At 38.2% G+C, this 14,546-nt stretch overlaps 1 protein-coding gene across 4 annotated transcripts in view; it reads left to right on the forward strand.

Annotated features, from left to right (window-relative positions):
- LOC105491847 (Janus kinase 2) overlaps positions 1-14,546 on the forward strand; it is a 162,034-nt gene that overhangs the window by 34,956 nt on the left and 112,532 nt on the right. For all 4 annotated transcript variants that reach the window (XM_011758564.2, XM_024796070.2, XM_011758566.3 and 1 more), the window contains one exon: positions 10,707-10,957. In XM_011758564.2, the coding sequence (XP_011756866.1) occupies positions 10,732-10,957 (226 nt within the window). In that variant the 5' untranslated portion in view covers positions 10,707-10,731. The remainder of the gene's footprint in view (positions 1-10,706; positions 10,958-14,546) is intronic.

Consider the following 14,546-nt stretch of genomic DNA (forward strand, 5'->3'; position numbering starts at 1 on the left):
TTGTTATTATTTATCATTTCCTTGGTGTTTGGGGCAGAAGAGAATGCACATGATTTTTCTGAACTTCTCATTAAGGGAGGCAACCCAGCCTTGGTCTGGAGATCCTGAAGTTATATTGTATGTGTAATAAAATAATTATTTTGTTATTTTTATGAGCATAGCATTAATAAATTAAATATTTAGTAAGATTTGTATCTCAGGACTTTTCTACCTGCTAAGACTATATTGTTCAACAAGGCAGATGAGGTTCTTTGTTGAGTTGTTATAAGGTATTGAAGCCTATAATTTAGTAGTGGAAAGAGCACATAGCAAGAGTTGTATGATGAGGTTGGAGAGGTAGGCAGCAAACAGATAATGAAATTTTAGTCTAAACATTCGTAAAATATGCGGGTGGCTCCTGTGTGGAGATGAGGTTACTGGGAGGCAAAGCAGACTTAGAGAAAATAGTTAGGAGGACATTGCAATAGTTCAGGAAATAAATAATAGCTGTTTAGTGTATGATGGTAGTTGTGGAGAAAAAAGCCAATGGATGGATTTGAAATATAGTTTGGAAGTAAAACTATCAGTACATATTGATGGATTGGATATAGGGGTGAAAGAAAGAGAAGAATAAAGGTTGACCAAATTCTTTTTTGTCTCAAAGTATGAAAGCTTGTTAAGACCTCTTTTCTGTTTGTATTTTCTTTCTTGCTCAGTAAGAAAACAACCCAAAGCACTTTTTTCTAATAACTCGTATCTTCTTCTTTTATAATAAAAACATATGAGTGGTCTTTAGGGTACAATACAAAATTCTTTTACATTTTACCTCACCATATTTACTTTTACCAAAGTAGTATAAGAATAATTGTAGGAAAAACATAGTTTATCTACTTAGACTATAAAATTTTGGTATACTAAAAAAAAGTAAATCAAAATGGTTATATCTTGCAATAGAATGCAGAATCACACGGATATTAAAGGTAAACATACTTCAAATGTATTTTATATTCTTGGCTTCTTCTTCAGACCACTCCATTGCCTTTTGGGACATTTCTGTGGAAAAGTTGAGAAGCACTGACCTATCTGAACCTTCCAATCCAGCCAAACTTGTCTCTACTTTGTTCCAGGAACATGCTGTGTACATTCCTCTTTCCATGTTTTGCATGCTTTTCTCCCTGCCAATAATGCCCTGTTTTTCATTACTTGTCAAAATTCTATTTTTCTTTTAAGGTTCAGCCTATGTTTTAATTATTGTGTGAAACTTCTAAAACCTTTCTTTGTTTTTAGTAATTATGATCATTTTCTTCTTGTCATTTTGTAGCACTTAATTTTTAAAATTTATTTTGTACTTAGATAACATATAATTTACTATAAATCATAGATTTTTAAGAGTTAGGAAGAACAGTGGAAATTTAATTAATTTTATCATACAAGTGAGGAAGATGAGATTCATTTGTCATGTAACTAGTTTGCAATAAGAAAGGGTGAAACTTATTTTTGGGTCTGTTGGCTCCCAGGTTAGTAATTTTTCTAATCTACTGCATTACTTCTTCATGTATATTTATTGATCTGAAAAGCTGTGTCTCTTAGAATTATGTAGTATATGAGTAAAGTTTGAAAATAAGAACTTTTAAAATGTGATATTTGAGGTACTGGTTTTTGAGTGTATGTGTACAGATTGACTGAAATTTATTATAACTTGTATTTACTCTTTCTTTTTCTTTTTTTTTTGGTAGAGACAGGCTCTCACTATGTTGCCCAGGCTGGACTTGAACTCCTGGGCTCAAGTGATCCTCTCACCTTGGCTTCCCAGAGTGCTGGGATTACAGGTGTGAGCCACTGTACCCAGCCTCTTATTTACTCTTTATTCAACAGATTTACTTATCAACACATGTTGATGAAACTTAATTATAGCTTTTATATACTCTTCATTTATTCAACAACTTGCATGTGTCAGAGAGTATCCTGGGCACTGAATGCAGTAGTAAATAATACATTAAGGTTCTTACCTTCAGGAAACTTTCATTCTAGTGGTATGAGACAGTGAGCACAATCATAATCTAATCTATGGTGGGAAAACATCAGAACAGCTGTGGCCACTTGAGTGGTCGGAGCAGGAACTGATGGAGAAGGGGCACGAAAGAACTTTTTGGGATGCTGATAATTTCCTAGGGCTTTGGGTTACATAGGTATATGCAGTGTCCAAACCTATTGACTGGTACACCTAAGATTTGTGCATTTGATTGTATTTAGGAGGGAAAAATCCTGTAAAACTAGAATAGATGTAACTTATATGAGAGTTATAAAGGACAATATGTTAAACACCCATGAAACTACCACCCACCCCAGGAACTAGAACATTGCCAGCAATTTGCACCTACATACATGTTTCTCCCTAGCTATCCTCCTGTCTATCTTGCAGGAGTATTTTGGGATTAACATTTCCCATTTCCTTGAATTTTTTTTTTTTTTTTTTTTTGCTGGGGGTAGGTTTAACACATGTATATGCCTAAACAATGTACTATTCAGTTTTGCTTGTTTTTGAAATTTAGAAAAACGGTATTTTACAGCTTGCAGTTTTCTGTAACTTACTGCTTTTACAACATTGTATTTTTAAGATTTACCCATGTTGCATAAAGCTATAGTTCATTTATTTTAACAACTGAGGAACAGATTCTATAGTATAAATTCACAAAAGTATTTACCTATTTTCCTGATAGTTTGGGTTGTTTGCAGTTTTTGCCATTGGAAGCTGAGGTGCAATGAATATTCTTGTAATGTGTTTCTTGGTGTAAATATGCATGAGGTTTGTGACTAGATGAAGAATTGTAGCAGTTCTCAGAACATGGTCTCTAGAGGATACCTGGGTATCCTAAAAACCTATTCAGGGTTTAATGAAATTAAAATGATTTTCATCATAATGCCAAGATGTTAAATGTCTTTTTCATTGAGTTGACATATACACAAATGGTATAGAAGTAATAGTGAGTGAAACTGCTGGCACCTTAGCACAGTAATGCTGGCTGTAGTTGTGATCATTGTATTCTTTTTTTTTTTTTTGAGACAAGTTCTGACTTTGTTACTCAGGTTGGAGTGCAGTGCGGTGGCATGAGCACAATCACTGCTTACTGCAGCCTCGACCTCCTGGGCTCACGTGATCCTGTTGTTTTCTTTCTTGTCATGTACTTCCAGGAAAAGAAAAAAGCCAATTTGAGTCACTTAATTCTTTTGATTCTTTTTCGTAGAAAAGCATCAGTGCATTTTCTAAATGACTAAATTCATTAAAATTCAGGAAACATTTACTGAGTGCCTATGGAATTCTGGAGTATGTGTGTATGTTTAAGGCAGTGTGATTTCCAGTTAACATCCTTTCTGTTCTAAACACATGATTGCATCGTATTAAAATATAAAAAGAGAAAATAGTATCCTGAATAAAAATAGATCAAGCTGTACATACATATAGATTATAAGTGCAAAATAATGAGTGTGGTTAAAGCCTATGCCATGCTTGCTGGCTTTCCTGTACAGAAGTAGGCACTGGAGACAGTTTTACTCTTGTGGTACAACATGGACGACTAGAGGCAGGTCCAGGATGTTACTTTTACTGCCAGCCATTGCTTCCCTCCAAATAGACTATTGGAAGGGGAACCTCCCGCCAAATGTTGCCTATTGCTATAGCTTTGGATAAGTTGCAAGCTTAGGAAGATGAAATGACATGATTTAGGAACTCCAGGATAAAGCGAAGTATCTCCTGCCTTGTGACTGACTGGATCTGCATCGTATCGGATACCTCTTCGAGGCAGGAATTTTAACCTGCTGTTATAAGACCTGGTTCTATATATATAGATAGCCCAGGCAGGCTAAGTTGTGGCAGCCACAAATTGTTAGATGAGTAGGGTGACCACAGACTGTGTATGTGTGTGTGTTGAGGGTAAGGTGAGGAATGGTGCAGTAAGCCTGCAAACCAAATTGCAAAATATATGAAGAAACGCAGTGCTAAGAAAGATAGTCAACAAAATTAAAAATTGAAAAATGAATTTTTTCCTGATAGAATTTAAAAATGTAAGTAAACCCCTAATTGAAATGTAACACACAAACAGGAAAGTATGCTACTCATAAATGCACAGCTTAACAAATTTTCATAAAGTGAACACACCTTTGTTAACCACTACTTAGATCAAGAAATAGAATATCACCAGAATTACTGGCAGAAGGCACCCCAGAGGTCTCCCTGTGCCTCATGCCAGTTATTCTCCATGCCCTCCCACTATCCCAACCCTGCCAAGCTAACCATTATCCTAACTTTTTCACCATGAGAAAGAAATGGAGGGATATGGAAGTGAGCTTGAGAGGCTTCCATGGTCAGTGAACAGTTCAGGTAAAATAATTTAGAGGAAATAACAAAGAAGTAGCATTTGACTTCATAGTAGCTGAGAATTTCCTAGAATAAAAAAAAGACATGAATCTTTAGATTAAAAGTATATTGTCACTTTTGATCAAGAAAAATCAACATCAACACCTTTCCAAAAATATTGCAGAACATTGCTGCTAATGCAAACAAGTTTTAAACTACTTGAGGTAAAGCCATGACATGTAGGAGTGATAGCAGACTTCAATATTTATGTTAATAGATACCACAAAACAATGCAGTAATATCTTTAAAGTTCTGGGGTAAGAAAATTATAAAGAGGATATTGAGAGTGAGGGCAACAAATTTTTTTTCAAAGACTACAACTTAAAAACCCACAGAGCCTCACTTAAATTTCTACTAAAAGATACATTTCAGCAGGAAAAAGTGAGTCCAGAAGGAAGACCAAAAACGATGGTGAGCACAAAACAATCCAAAGTCAATGGTGAGCACAAATTGATAAAATTCTAGCAAATTTACTCCTTACTGCTAAGAACTTCATTTTAATTAACTTTCTATCTTTTCAGAAAACCAATTCTTAGATTTGTTGATCTTTTCCATCATTTTTACAGTCTCTATTTCGTTTATTTCTGCTCTGAACTTCATTATTTCCTTCCTTCTGTTAACTTTCGGCTTTGTTCTTCTTTTTCTAGTTCCTTGAGGTGTAATGTTATGTTGTTTGACATCTTTCCTCCTTTTTGATGTAGGTATTTATTGCTATAAACTTCCCTCTTATAACTGCTTTTGCTGCATTTAATATTGACTATTATATGATGTAATAGATTTCAAGGAATTATGTATTTTTGAACAAATTAATTCTTTAAAGTTGCATATCCAATCGCAGATGAACTTCAAAACTCTTGTAGTTTTATATCTGTTACAGTAATTGCAAGGTTTTGTTGTTTTGATATATTAGAAGTTCTAGAATTGTTATATCCTCTTGATGAATTAATCCCTTTATCATTATAGAATCACCTTCTTTGTCTCTTTACTGTTTGTGACTTAAAGTCTGTTGTATCTGATATACCTTTGCATGGAATATCTTTTTCTCTCCCTTTACTTTCAGTCTATGTATATCTTTAAAGGTGAGACAATGTTTTATAAGTAGCATATAGTTGGGTCATGTTTTTTAATACACTCAGCCATTCTCTATCTTTTAAGTGGAAAGTTTAATCTGTTTACATTCAAGTTTATTCTTGATATGTGAAGGCTTATTAGTGTCATTTTATTAATTGATTTCTGGTTGTTTTGTAGGTCCTTTGTTCTTTTCTTTCTCTCATATTGTTTAGCATTGTGGTTTGTTGGTTTTCTATAGTGATAACATTTGAATCCTTGTCTGTGTGTGTTTGCTTTACCAGTAGGTTTGATACTTTCGTCATCTGTTTTTCATAATGGTAGTAATTGTCCTTTTTTGTTTGTTTGTTTGTTTCTTTTTTGAGACTGGGTTTTGCTCTCGTTCTGTCCTCCAGGCTGGAGTACAGTGGTGTGATCATGGTTCATTGCAGCCTTGACCTCCATGGTCTCACGTGATCCTCCTGCCTCAGCCTCTCAGGTAGCTGGGACTACAGAAGCCTGCCACCATGCCTGGCTAATTCTTTTGTATTTTTTTTGTAGAGATGTGGTTTTACCATGTTGTCCAGGCTAGTCTTGAACTCCTGGGCTCAAGCAGTCTGCCTGGCTCAGCCTTCCAAAGTGCTAGGATTATAGGCCGGAGCCACTGTGCCTGGCCCTGACATTGTTCTTTGACTTCCAAATGTAGAACTCCCTCAAGCATTTCTTGTAGGTCTGATCTAGTAGTGTTGAATTCCCTCAGCTTTTGCTTGCTTCAGAAAAACTTTCTCCTTTGCTTAATGAAGGATAATTTTGCTGGGTATAGTATCCTTGACTTGCAGGTTTTTTTTCTTTCAGCACTTTTTTTTTTTTTTGATTTCTTTATTTTATTATACTTTAAGTTCTAGGGTACATGTGCACAACATGCAGGTTTGTTACATATGTATACATGTGCCATGTTGGTGTGCTGCACCCATTAACTCGTCATTTACATTAGGTATATCTCCTAATTCTATCCCTCCCCGCTACCCCCTCCCCACAATAGGACCTGGTGTGTGATGTTCCCCTTCCTGTGTCCAGGTGATTTCATTGTTCAATTCCCACCTAGGAGTGAGAACATGTGGTGTTTGGTTTTTTGTCCTTGCGATAGTTTGCTGAGAATGATGGTTTCCAGCTGCATCCATGTCCCTACAAAGGACATGAACTCATCCTGTTTTATGACTGCATAGTATTCCATGGTGTATATGTGCCACATTTTCTTAATCCAGTCTGTCACTGATGGACATTTGGGTTGATTCCAAATCTTTGCTATTGTGAATAGTGCCACAATAAACATATGTGTGCATGTGTCTTTATAGCAGCATGATTTATAATCCTTTGGGTATATACCCAGTAATGGAATGGCTGGGTCAAATGGTATTTCTAGTTCTAGATCCTTGAGGAATCACCACACTGTCTTCCACAATGGTTGAACTAGTTTACAGTCTCACCAATAGTGTAAAAGTGTTCCTGTTTCTCCACATCCTCTCCAGCACCTGTTGTTTCCTGACTTTTTAATGATTGCCATTCTAACTGGTGTGAGATGGTATCTCATTGTGGTTTTGATTTGCATTTCTCTGATGGCCAGTGATGATGAGCATTTTTTCATGTGTCTGTTGGCTGCATAAATGTCTTCTTTTGAGAAGTGTCTGTTCATATCCTTTGCCCACTTTTTGATGGGGTTGTTGTTTTTTTTTTTTTCTTGTAAATTTGTTTGAGTTCTTTGTAGGTTCTGGATATTAGCCCTTTGTCAGATGAGTATATTGCAAAAATGTTCTCCCATTCTGTAGGTTGCCTGTTCACTCTGATGGTAGTTTCTTTTGCTGTGCAGAAGCTCTTTAGTTTAATTACATTCCATTTGTCAGTTTTGGCTTTTGTTGCCGTTGCTTTTGGTGTTTTTAGACGTGAAGTCCTTGTCCATGCCTATGTCCTGAATGATATTGCCTAGTTTTTCTTCTAGGGTTTTTATGGTTTTAGGTCTAACATTTAAGTCTCTAATCCTTCTTGAATTAATTTTCGTATAAGGAGTAAGGAAAGGATCCAGTTTCAGCTTTCTGCTTATGGCTAGCCAATTTTCCCAGCACCATTTATTAAATAGGGAATCCTTTCCCCATTTCTTGTTTTTGTCAGGTTTGTTGTTCCATTCTCTCCTGGCCTGTAATGATTCTGCTGAGAAATCTGCTGTTAGTCTGATGGAGCTTGCCTTAGAAGTGACTAGACACTTTTTTCTTGCTGTTTTTAGAATTCTCTCTTTGTCTTAGACTGTTGACAGTTTGACTCTAATGTGTTGTGGAGAACCTGTTGGAATTTTCTTTTTGGGGCTCTCTGACCTTCTGTATCTGGATGTCTAAATCTCTTGCTATACTTGGGTAGTTTTCAGCTATTATTTCATTTACCAGGTTTTCTATTCCTTTTGTATTTTCATTGTCTTCCAGAATACTGAAAATTCTAATATTAGGTTGCTTTATGGTATCCCATACGTCATGCAGGCTTTGTTCATTCTTTTTTTTTTAGTTTTGTCTGTGTTATTTCAGGAGACCTGTCTTCAAGTTCAGAAATTTTCTTCTGCTCAATTTAGTCTATTATAGATGCTCTAGAATGTATTTTTTATTTCATTAAATGAATTCTTCAGTTTCAGGGTTTCTTGTTTTCTTTTTAAATGATATCTCTCTCTGGTAAATTTCTCATTCATATCCTGAGTTTTTTTTTCTGATTTCTTCGTATTGTTTATCTGTATGCTTTTGTATCTCCCTGAGCTGCTTTAATATCATTTTTTAAATTCTTTTTCTGGCATCTCATGAATTTCTTTTGGATTGGAATCTTTTGGTAGAAAATTATTGTGATCCTTTGGAGATGTCATATTTCCTCTTGTTTCCATGTTTCTTGTGACCTTACACATCTGGTGTAATAGTCACTTCCATTTTTTTGTATTTGCTTTCATAGGGTAGGACTTTTTCCTGAAGATTTGTTTGGGGTGTTGGTTGGCCAGGGCACTTTGGGTTTGAATCTGAGTGCATGCAGTAATGTAGTCTCTGTAAGATTTTTTTTCCTCTGTAAACAGCATCAGTGGTGTCTGTGATTTCCTCAGTGGCATAGTGTGTGGTTGTGAAGGCTGTGGTGAACTTTTGCTGGGGATGGTGACACCAGCTGGACCGATCCTCAGTCCTCAGTGGTGGCAGCAGTTGGACAGCCATGTACATTAGCCCCAGGGTGGCTTACATTAGTAATGGTATTAGTGGGTCCAGGCAGTCCAATTTTTGGGTCTCCAGGTAACTTGTTTGGGTACCAGCAGTGGCAGTGATGGGCTGGGCAGCTGAGTGGGTCCACAGGCCCCTGGGCAGTGAGCATGGCATAGGCCATGTCAGTAGCAATGGTAGGACATCCTCTGGCTCTCCAATTGTCTGTGCTTATGTTGGCGGTGACAGCGATAGGCTGGGTAGGCAAGTCCCAAAACCTGCAGGTGGCAAGTGTGAGTGGGAACCAGCTGTAGTGGTAGTGGCAGGTTGGGTGGGTCACATCCTCAGACCCCCAGGTGGAATGCTCAGTTGACACTGGATGTGGACAAACTGGTGCGATCCCAAGGCCCCCAGATAACATGCTTGGGTACTTGGCAGTGGGGTGCTGAACTGAGCAGGATGAGAGTATCCTCAGGTCCTCCAGTAGTGGGAGCAGGTGCTGTTTATGGTGGGCAGGAGCAGGATGATTTCCAATTTCCTGGTGGAATGTACAGGTGGGGGCGGCAGTGGCTGTGCTGTGCCCTGATGCTGGGGAGGGGTGGGGTTGCTCTCAGTGGGAGCAGTTGTAGGGAGCTGGCTGGGGAGTGTGCACTGCAGCTGCAGGTGGAGTCTGCAGATGTGATGAAGCTATACTCAGGGTGCATGTATTTTGACACTAGCGGCAGCAGCCTGCAATGGTGGCAGCTGTAGGTGGTAGAGCTTGTCCTCAGGGCACATACAAATGTATGGCAGCCCTTCTGCTGGGAGCAGTGGGGTTACTGCCAATGGCTTGTGCTTTGGTCCCATAGGCAGCAGCCAGCAGTGGAGGTAACTGTGGGTGGAGGATGTCAGTGGGGCTCTAGGGGTGTGGATATGTGGGGGCTATTGAACTCCAGGGTAGGATGCATTCTGGTGGGGGTTGGGCTTTAAAAATGTCACTGTGCTGTAGCTGCTTAGGAATCGGGGGTATGTTGGATCAGCGTAAGCTCCCTCTCTAAGGCATTGTCATTGTGCAGTCTCCAGGCAGCTCCTATGTTACTCCCAGGGCCCATGAAAGTTGAAGGACTCTCTTGTGTCTGGGATTGCAGGAATTTGTGGTGAAAATGTGTGCCACTGGGAGTCTCTCACTTACTCTTTCCCCACACTGTGCAGGCTCTCTAGGCTTCCGGCTGATCCTGGCCAAGCAGGCTGCCCCACTTCCCTCTCCTTCCTTGCTTTAGGTGTTTTCTATCACTTCTCTGTTGAATTTCAGTGTTCTCTCTTAGACGACCTATTCGAAGTGTGATTATCTGCTCGCTACTTCTGTTCTTCTTTGTGGAGGAGGCTAGTACCAGATACTTCTAGTCAGCCTTCTGGACCCCTCTTCCCTCAATTTGAGATCTCTTCTTCTGTTGTCTGTAACTAAGTTTAATGCTTGTTTGTTCATGTTACGAATTTATATCATCTTCCTCAATTAGGTTGTTAACTGGAATTTTATAATCTTTGTCCACAGGAAGTTTAAAATGTGTGATTTCTTGCATTGTGCTTTGTATGTAGTAGTACACGCTATTTATCCAGCTAATGGATTTGACAGCCATTGCTGTCAAGGAGCAGTCCTTCTTTGTATATGAAGGATGCCTTATCAATATTATTTACATTTGTAACTTTATTTATTTATTTATTCATTCATTCATTCATTCATTCATTTTTGAGACAGAGTCTCGCTGTGTCACCCAGACTGGAGTGTGATGGAGTGTGGAGGCTCACTGCAGCCTCAACCTCCCAGGCTCAAGTGATTCTTCTGCTCCGCTCGGAGAGTAGCTAGGACTACAAGTGCATGCTGCCACGTCCAGCTAATTGTTTTTTTTTTTTTTTTGTATTTTTTTTGTAGAGATGAGGTTTCACCATGTTGCTGAGGCTTGTTGGAGACATACGGGCTCAAGCTATCTGCCCACCTCGGCCCCGCAAAGTGCTAGGATTACAGGTGTAAGACACTGCGCCCAGCCCATTTGTAACTTTATTGTTTTCTCTTACAGGCAAATATTCTGAAAAAGACTCTGCATGGGAATGGCCTGCCTTACTATGACAGAAATGGAGGGAACATCCACATCTTCTATATATCAGAATGGTGATATTTCTGGAAATGCCAATTCTATGAAGCAAATAGATCCAGTCCTTCAGGTGTATCTTTACCATTCCCTTGGGAAATCTGAGGCAGATTATCTGACCTTTCCATCTGGGGAGTATGTTGCAGAAGAAATCTGTATTGCTGCTTCTAAAGCTTGTGGTAAGTATTAAAAAACAGCCTTTTCCTTTTTAATCCATGTATTATTGTTTTAATTATGCTATGCTAATACTAGGTACATGCATAATATATATATATTTTTTAATGCTTGTATGTCTGGCATGTGTGTTTTCACATGCATAGACAATGAAAGTGTTACTGGAGTACAACTTATGGTGAATCTGCTTTGGGCTAGGTGTCAAAACAAACTTGATGGCCATAAATGTTTGCTGAGTATTCTTTATAATTACATATATAATTACATCCTGTCATGGGCTATCTCATGACATAAGTTAATATTAAAGCTAGATCCTGAGAGCAACATGAAAGCAAAGAATTAATGTTTTGAAATATGTATTTGATTTAAAATCTTGATTAAATGGTTGACAAACCATCATTTTCTTCTAGTTAGCTTCTGAAGACCTTTGCCAGTCTTTCCTCATATATATATATATTTCTCACATCTTTGGTGTATCTTGAAATCATTTTTACTCTTGAGACCTGATTGTATTATCTGTGGACCAAAACTATGAACCAGAGAATTCTTTCTGTAGAGCTAATACATTTTACTAGACCACTGAGGTTACTATAGAGCCTATTATCATGGTATCTCATTTTTAAATGTTCTTTTAATAGAAAGACTAGTTGACGCATAAGCTTTGTTTTGAAGAATTGTAATATGATTTTATTTGTAGAGGTAAATTAAATGTCTAATATAATATTTATAAGAATGTATGATGACATCAATTTATTCTGTTTAATTTAAGATCAGTATAGGTCAGAATAGCCATTAACTGTAAGTTGGAGGAAGCTAGGTACATTTCAAGTTCCTTGTAGATATTTTGAAAAATACAATACATTGTTGTTAACTATAGTTACCCTACTCTTCTGTCAAACATTTGAACTTGTTCCTTCTGTCTGTATTTTTGTGCCCATTAACCAACGTCTCTTCATTTCCCCCTTCCCACCTATATAACCTTGCCAGTCCCTGCTACCAATCCACTCTACCTTCATGTGATCAACTTTTTAAGCTCCCACACATGAATGAGAACTTGTGATATTTGTCTTTCAGTTCCTGGGTTATTTCACTTGACATAATGACCTTCAGTTCCATCCATGTTGCTGTGAATGACATGATTACATTCTTTTTTATGGTGCCATTGGGCCCCAGGGGAGTACGCATTCTGTTGTGAGCTGGGCTTCCAAAATAACACCTTGCTGTAGCTGCTTAGGACTCAGGGGGAGTGTGGGACCCAGAGTGAACTTCCTCACTGGAATAGGAAATGCTTTTGTGCTGTCTCTGGGCAGCCCTCTATGTTAATTTTTTGTCCTGCAAGGGTCTAGGGTCTTTCCTGTGACTAAAATTGCAGGGGTTCACAGTAGGAATGTGGACCATTGGGCATCTCTCACCCTTTCCGTATGTGGAGTCTCTTCCAGCTTCTTGCCACTCCCGGCAGAGCAGGCTGTCTTGTTCTGTCTCCTTCCTTGCTTTTCTATTGAATACCAGTGTTCCTCTTGGATAATCTACTCAAAGTGTGATTATATACTCATGGTTTTAGTTTTTAGTGGGGGAAGTGGATATGAGAGACCTCTAGTTAGTGATCTTGACTATATTGTAAAGTCTGTATTTTTTGTTGTGTGTAGTCTCTGAAATCTCTGATCCTTTAGCTTGTAGTAAGATTTTAGCTTGTAAGATTTTTTTAGCTTGTAAGATTTTTCAGCTTGTAAGATTTTTTTTAGCTAGTCAGATTTTAGCTTGTGAGATTTTAGTTTGTAAGATTTTTAGCTTGTAAGACTGATTTTTAGCTTGTAAGATTTTTTTTTTGACAGATTTTATTGAATTCCTAGAGCCAAAAGAAAATAATAGAAAAGAACAACTCTTTCAGTCTTTGCAGATTGGCTCTATGTTGGGACACTCATTCAGTGTTTACCTAGTCCATTTACAACTCTGCCTTAGCCTTCCTTTCCTGCTTGTGCTGACTCTAAAGAACAGCTTGAGGTGAAAGCTTAGGGTCTTTTCTTCTAAGTGCCATTCCTTGGGCATGCATGTGGCTTTTCTACTCTCCAATACATAGTGATGCTTTTCAGTGCCGTCATTTCCCAAAGAAACTCTCCTCTCTTGTGTCTTTTTTGGTTTTCAGTGTGTTTATTGTTTGCCTCAACTTTAGGCCTCTGTCCCAGGTTGTTCATTTGCAATGTTTTCAATGAATGTCTTCTGTGTAGCTGCTTTTCTGCCCCGAGAAAGTCCTGAATTAAGTGGAACATAGGTGTGCTCTTTGCATCATTTCTTCAGTCAGTCCCCAGTCAGGTCAAAAGAGAGAAAAATGGTTTTTTGAGATTAAGGTCAGCTCTGTTCACTCCAGAGCCAGGGACCAGAGTTTCACACTGGGAACACCAATTGCCATCTTCAAGACTTTGCTTAACTAGGGTTAACTAGGGGGAGTAAAGCAGGGGGTTGCTAGGCAGGATGTGGGGGTAGTGGGTGGTTAAGGGAAAGTAAAAATGCTGCACAACTTTCCTGCCATTTTTAGTTGCTGTTTTCTTGATTCAGCATTTATATTGATTGCTGCATATCTTTGCCTATTTTCTATAGTTTATATGAAGTTCATTCTGACGGTTTTTACTCATTTTTCCCCCCTATTGCTGTGGAGAAGGATAGGCCCTTGGAACTACCTATTCCACCATTTTCACTGATGTTACTCTTTTACTTCTATAATCATGGAAGTAAAGTTTAAGATTTTTCTATCTATATTGTTGAGATTACCCTTGGTATCGTCGTCAAACTAAATTTACAAAATGTGTCAATTTCTCTGTTCCTTCTTGGTCTATTCTCTGTGATAGTATACTTAAGATGGAATTGTCTTTCATGTTTGATTGAACTCAAATATAAATCTTGTCTGGGCCTGATGGTGGTTTTTCTTTCTTCTTTGTTATGCTTCTTCCTTCCCTTCTTCTGTCTCTTTCCTGCTCCTTCTTTCTTTTCTTCTTTTGTTTAAGTGGATAGAGTCTGTTCCCTTTTTTTAATGGGTATTTTAAAAAATTATTATTATGCTTTAAGTTATAGGCTACATGTGCTCAACGTGCAGGTTTGTTACCTATGTATACATGAGCCCTGTTGGTGTGCTGCACCTATTAACTTGTCATTTACATTAGGTATATCTCCTAATGCTATCCCTCCCCCTTCCTCCCACCCCACGACAGGCCCCAGTGTGTGATGTTCCCCTTCCTGTGTCCAAGTGTTCTCATTGTTCAGTTCCCACCTATAAGTGAGAACATGTGGTGTTTGGTTTTTTGTCCTTGCGATAGTTTGCTGAGAATGATGGTTTCCAGCTGCATCCATGTCCCTACAAAGGAAACGAACTCATCCTTTTATGTGGCTGCATAGTATTCCATGGTGTATATGTGCCACATTTTCTTAATCCAGTCTATCATTGACGGACATTTGGGTTGGTTCCAAGTCTTTGCTATTGTGAATAGTGCCACAATAAACATATGTGTGCATGTGTCTTTATAGCAGCATGATTTATAATCCTTTGGGTATATACCCAGTAATGGAATGGCTGGGTCAAATGGTATTTCTAGTTCTAGATCC

Source organism: Macaca nemestrina, chromosome 14 (assembly GCF_043159975.1).
Source record: "Macaca nemestrina isolate mMacNem1 chromosome 14, mMacNem.hap1, whole genome shotgun sequence".
Lineage (NCBI taxonomy): Eukaryota > Metazoa > Chordata > Mammalia > Primates > Cercopithecidae > Macaca > Macaca nemestrina.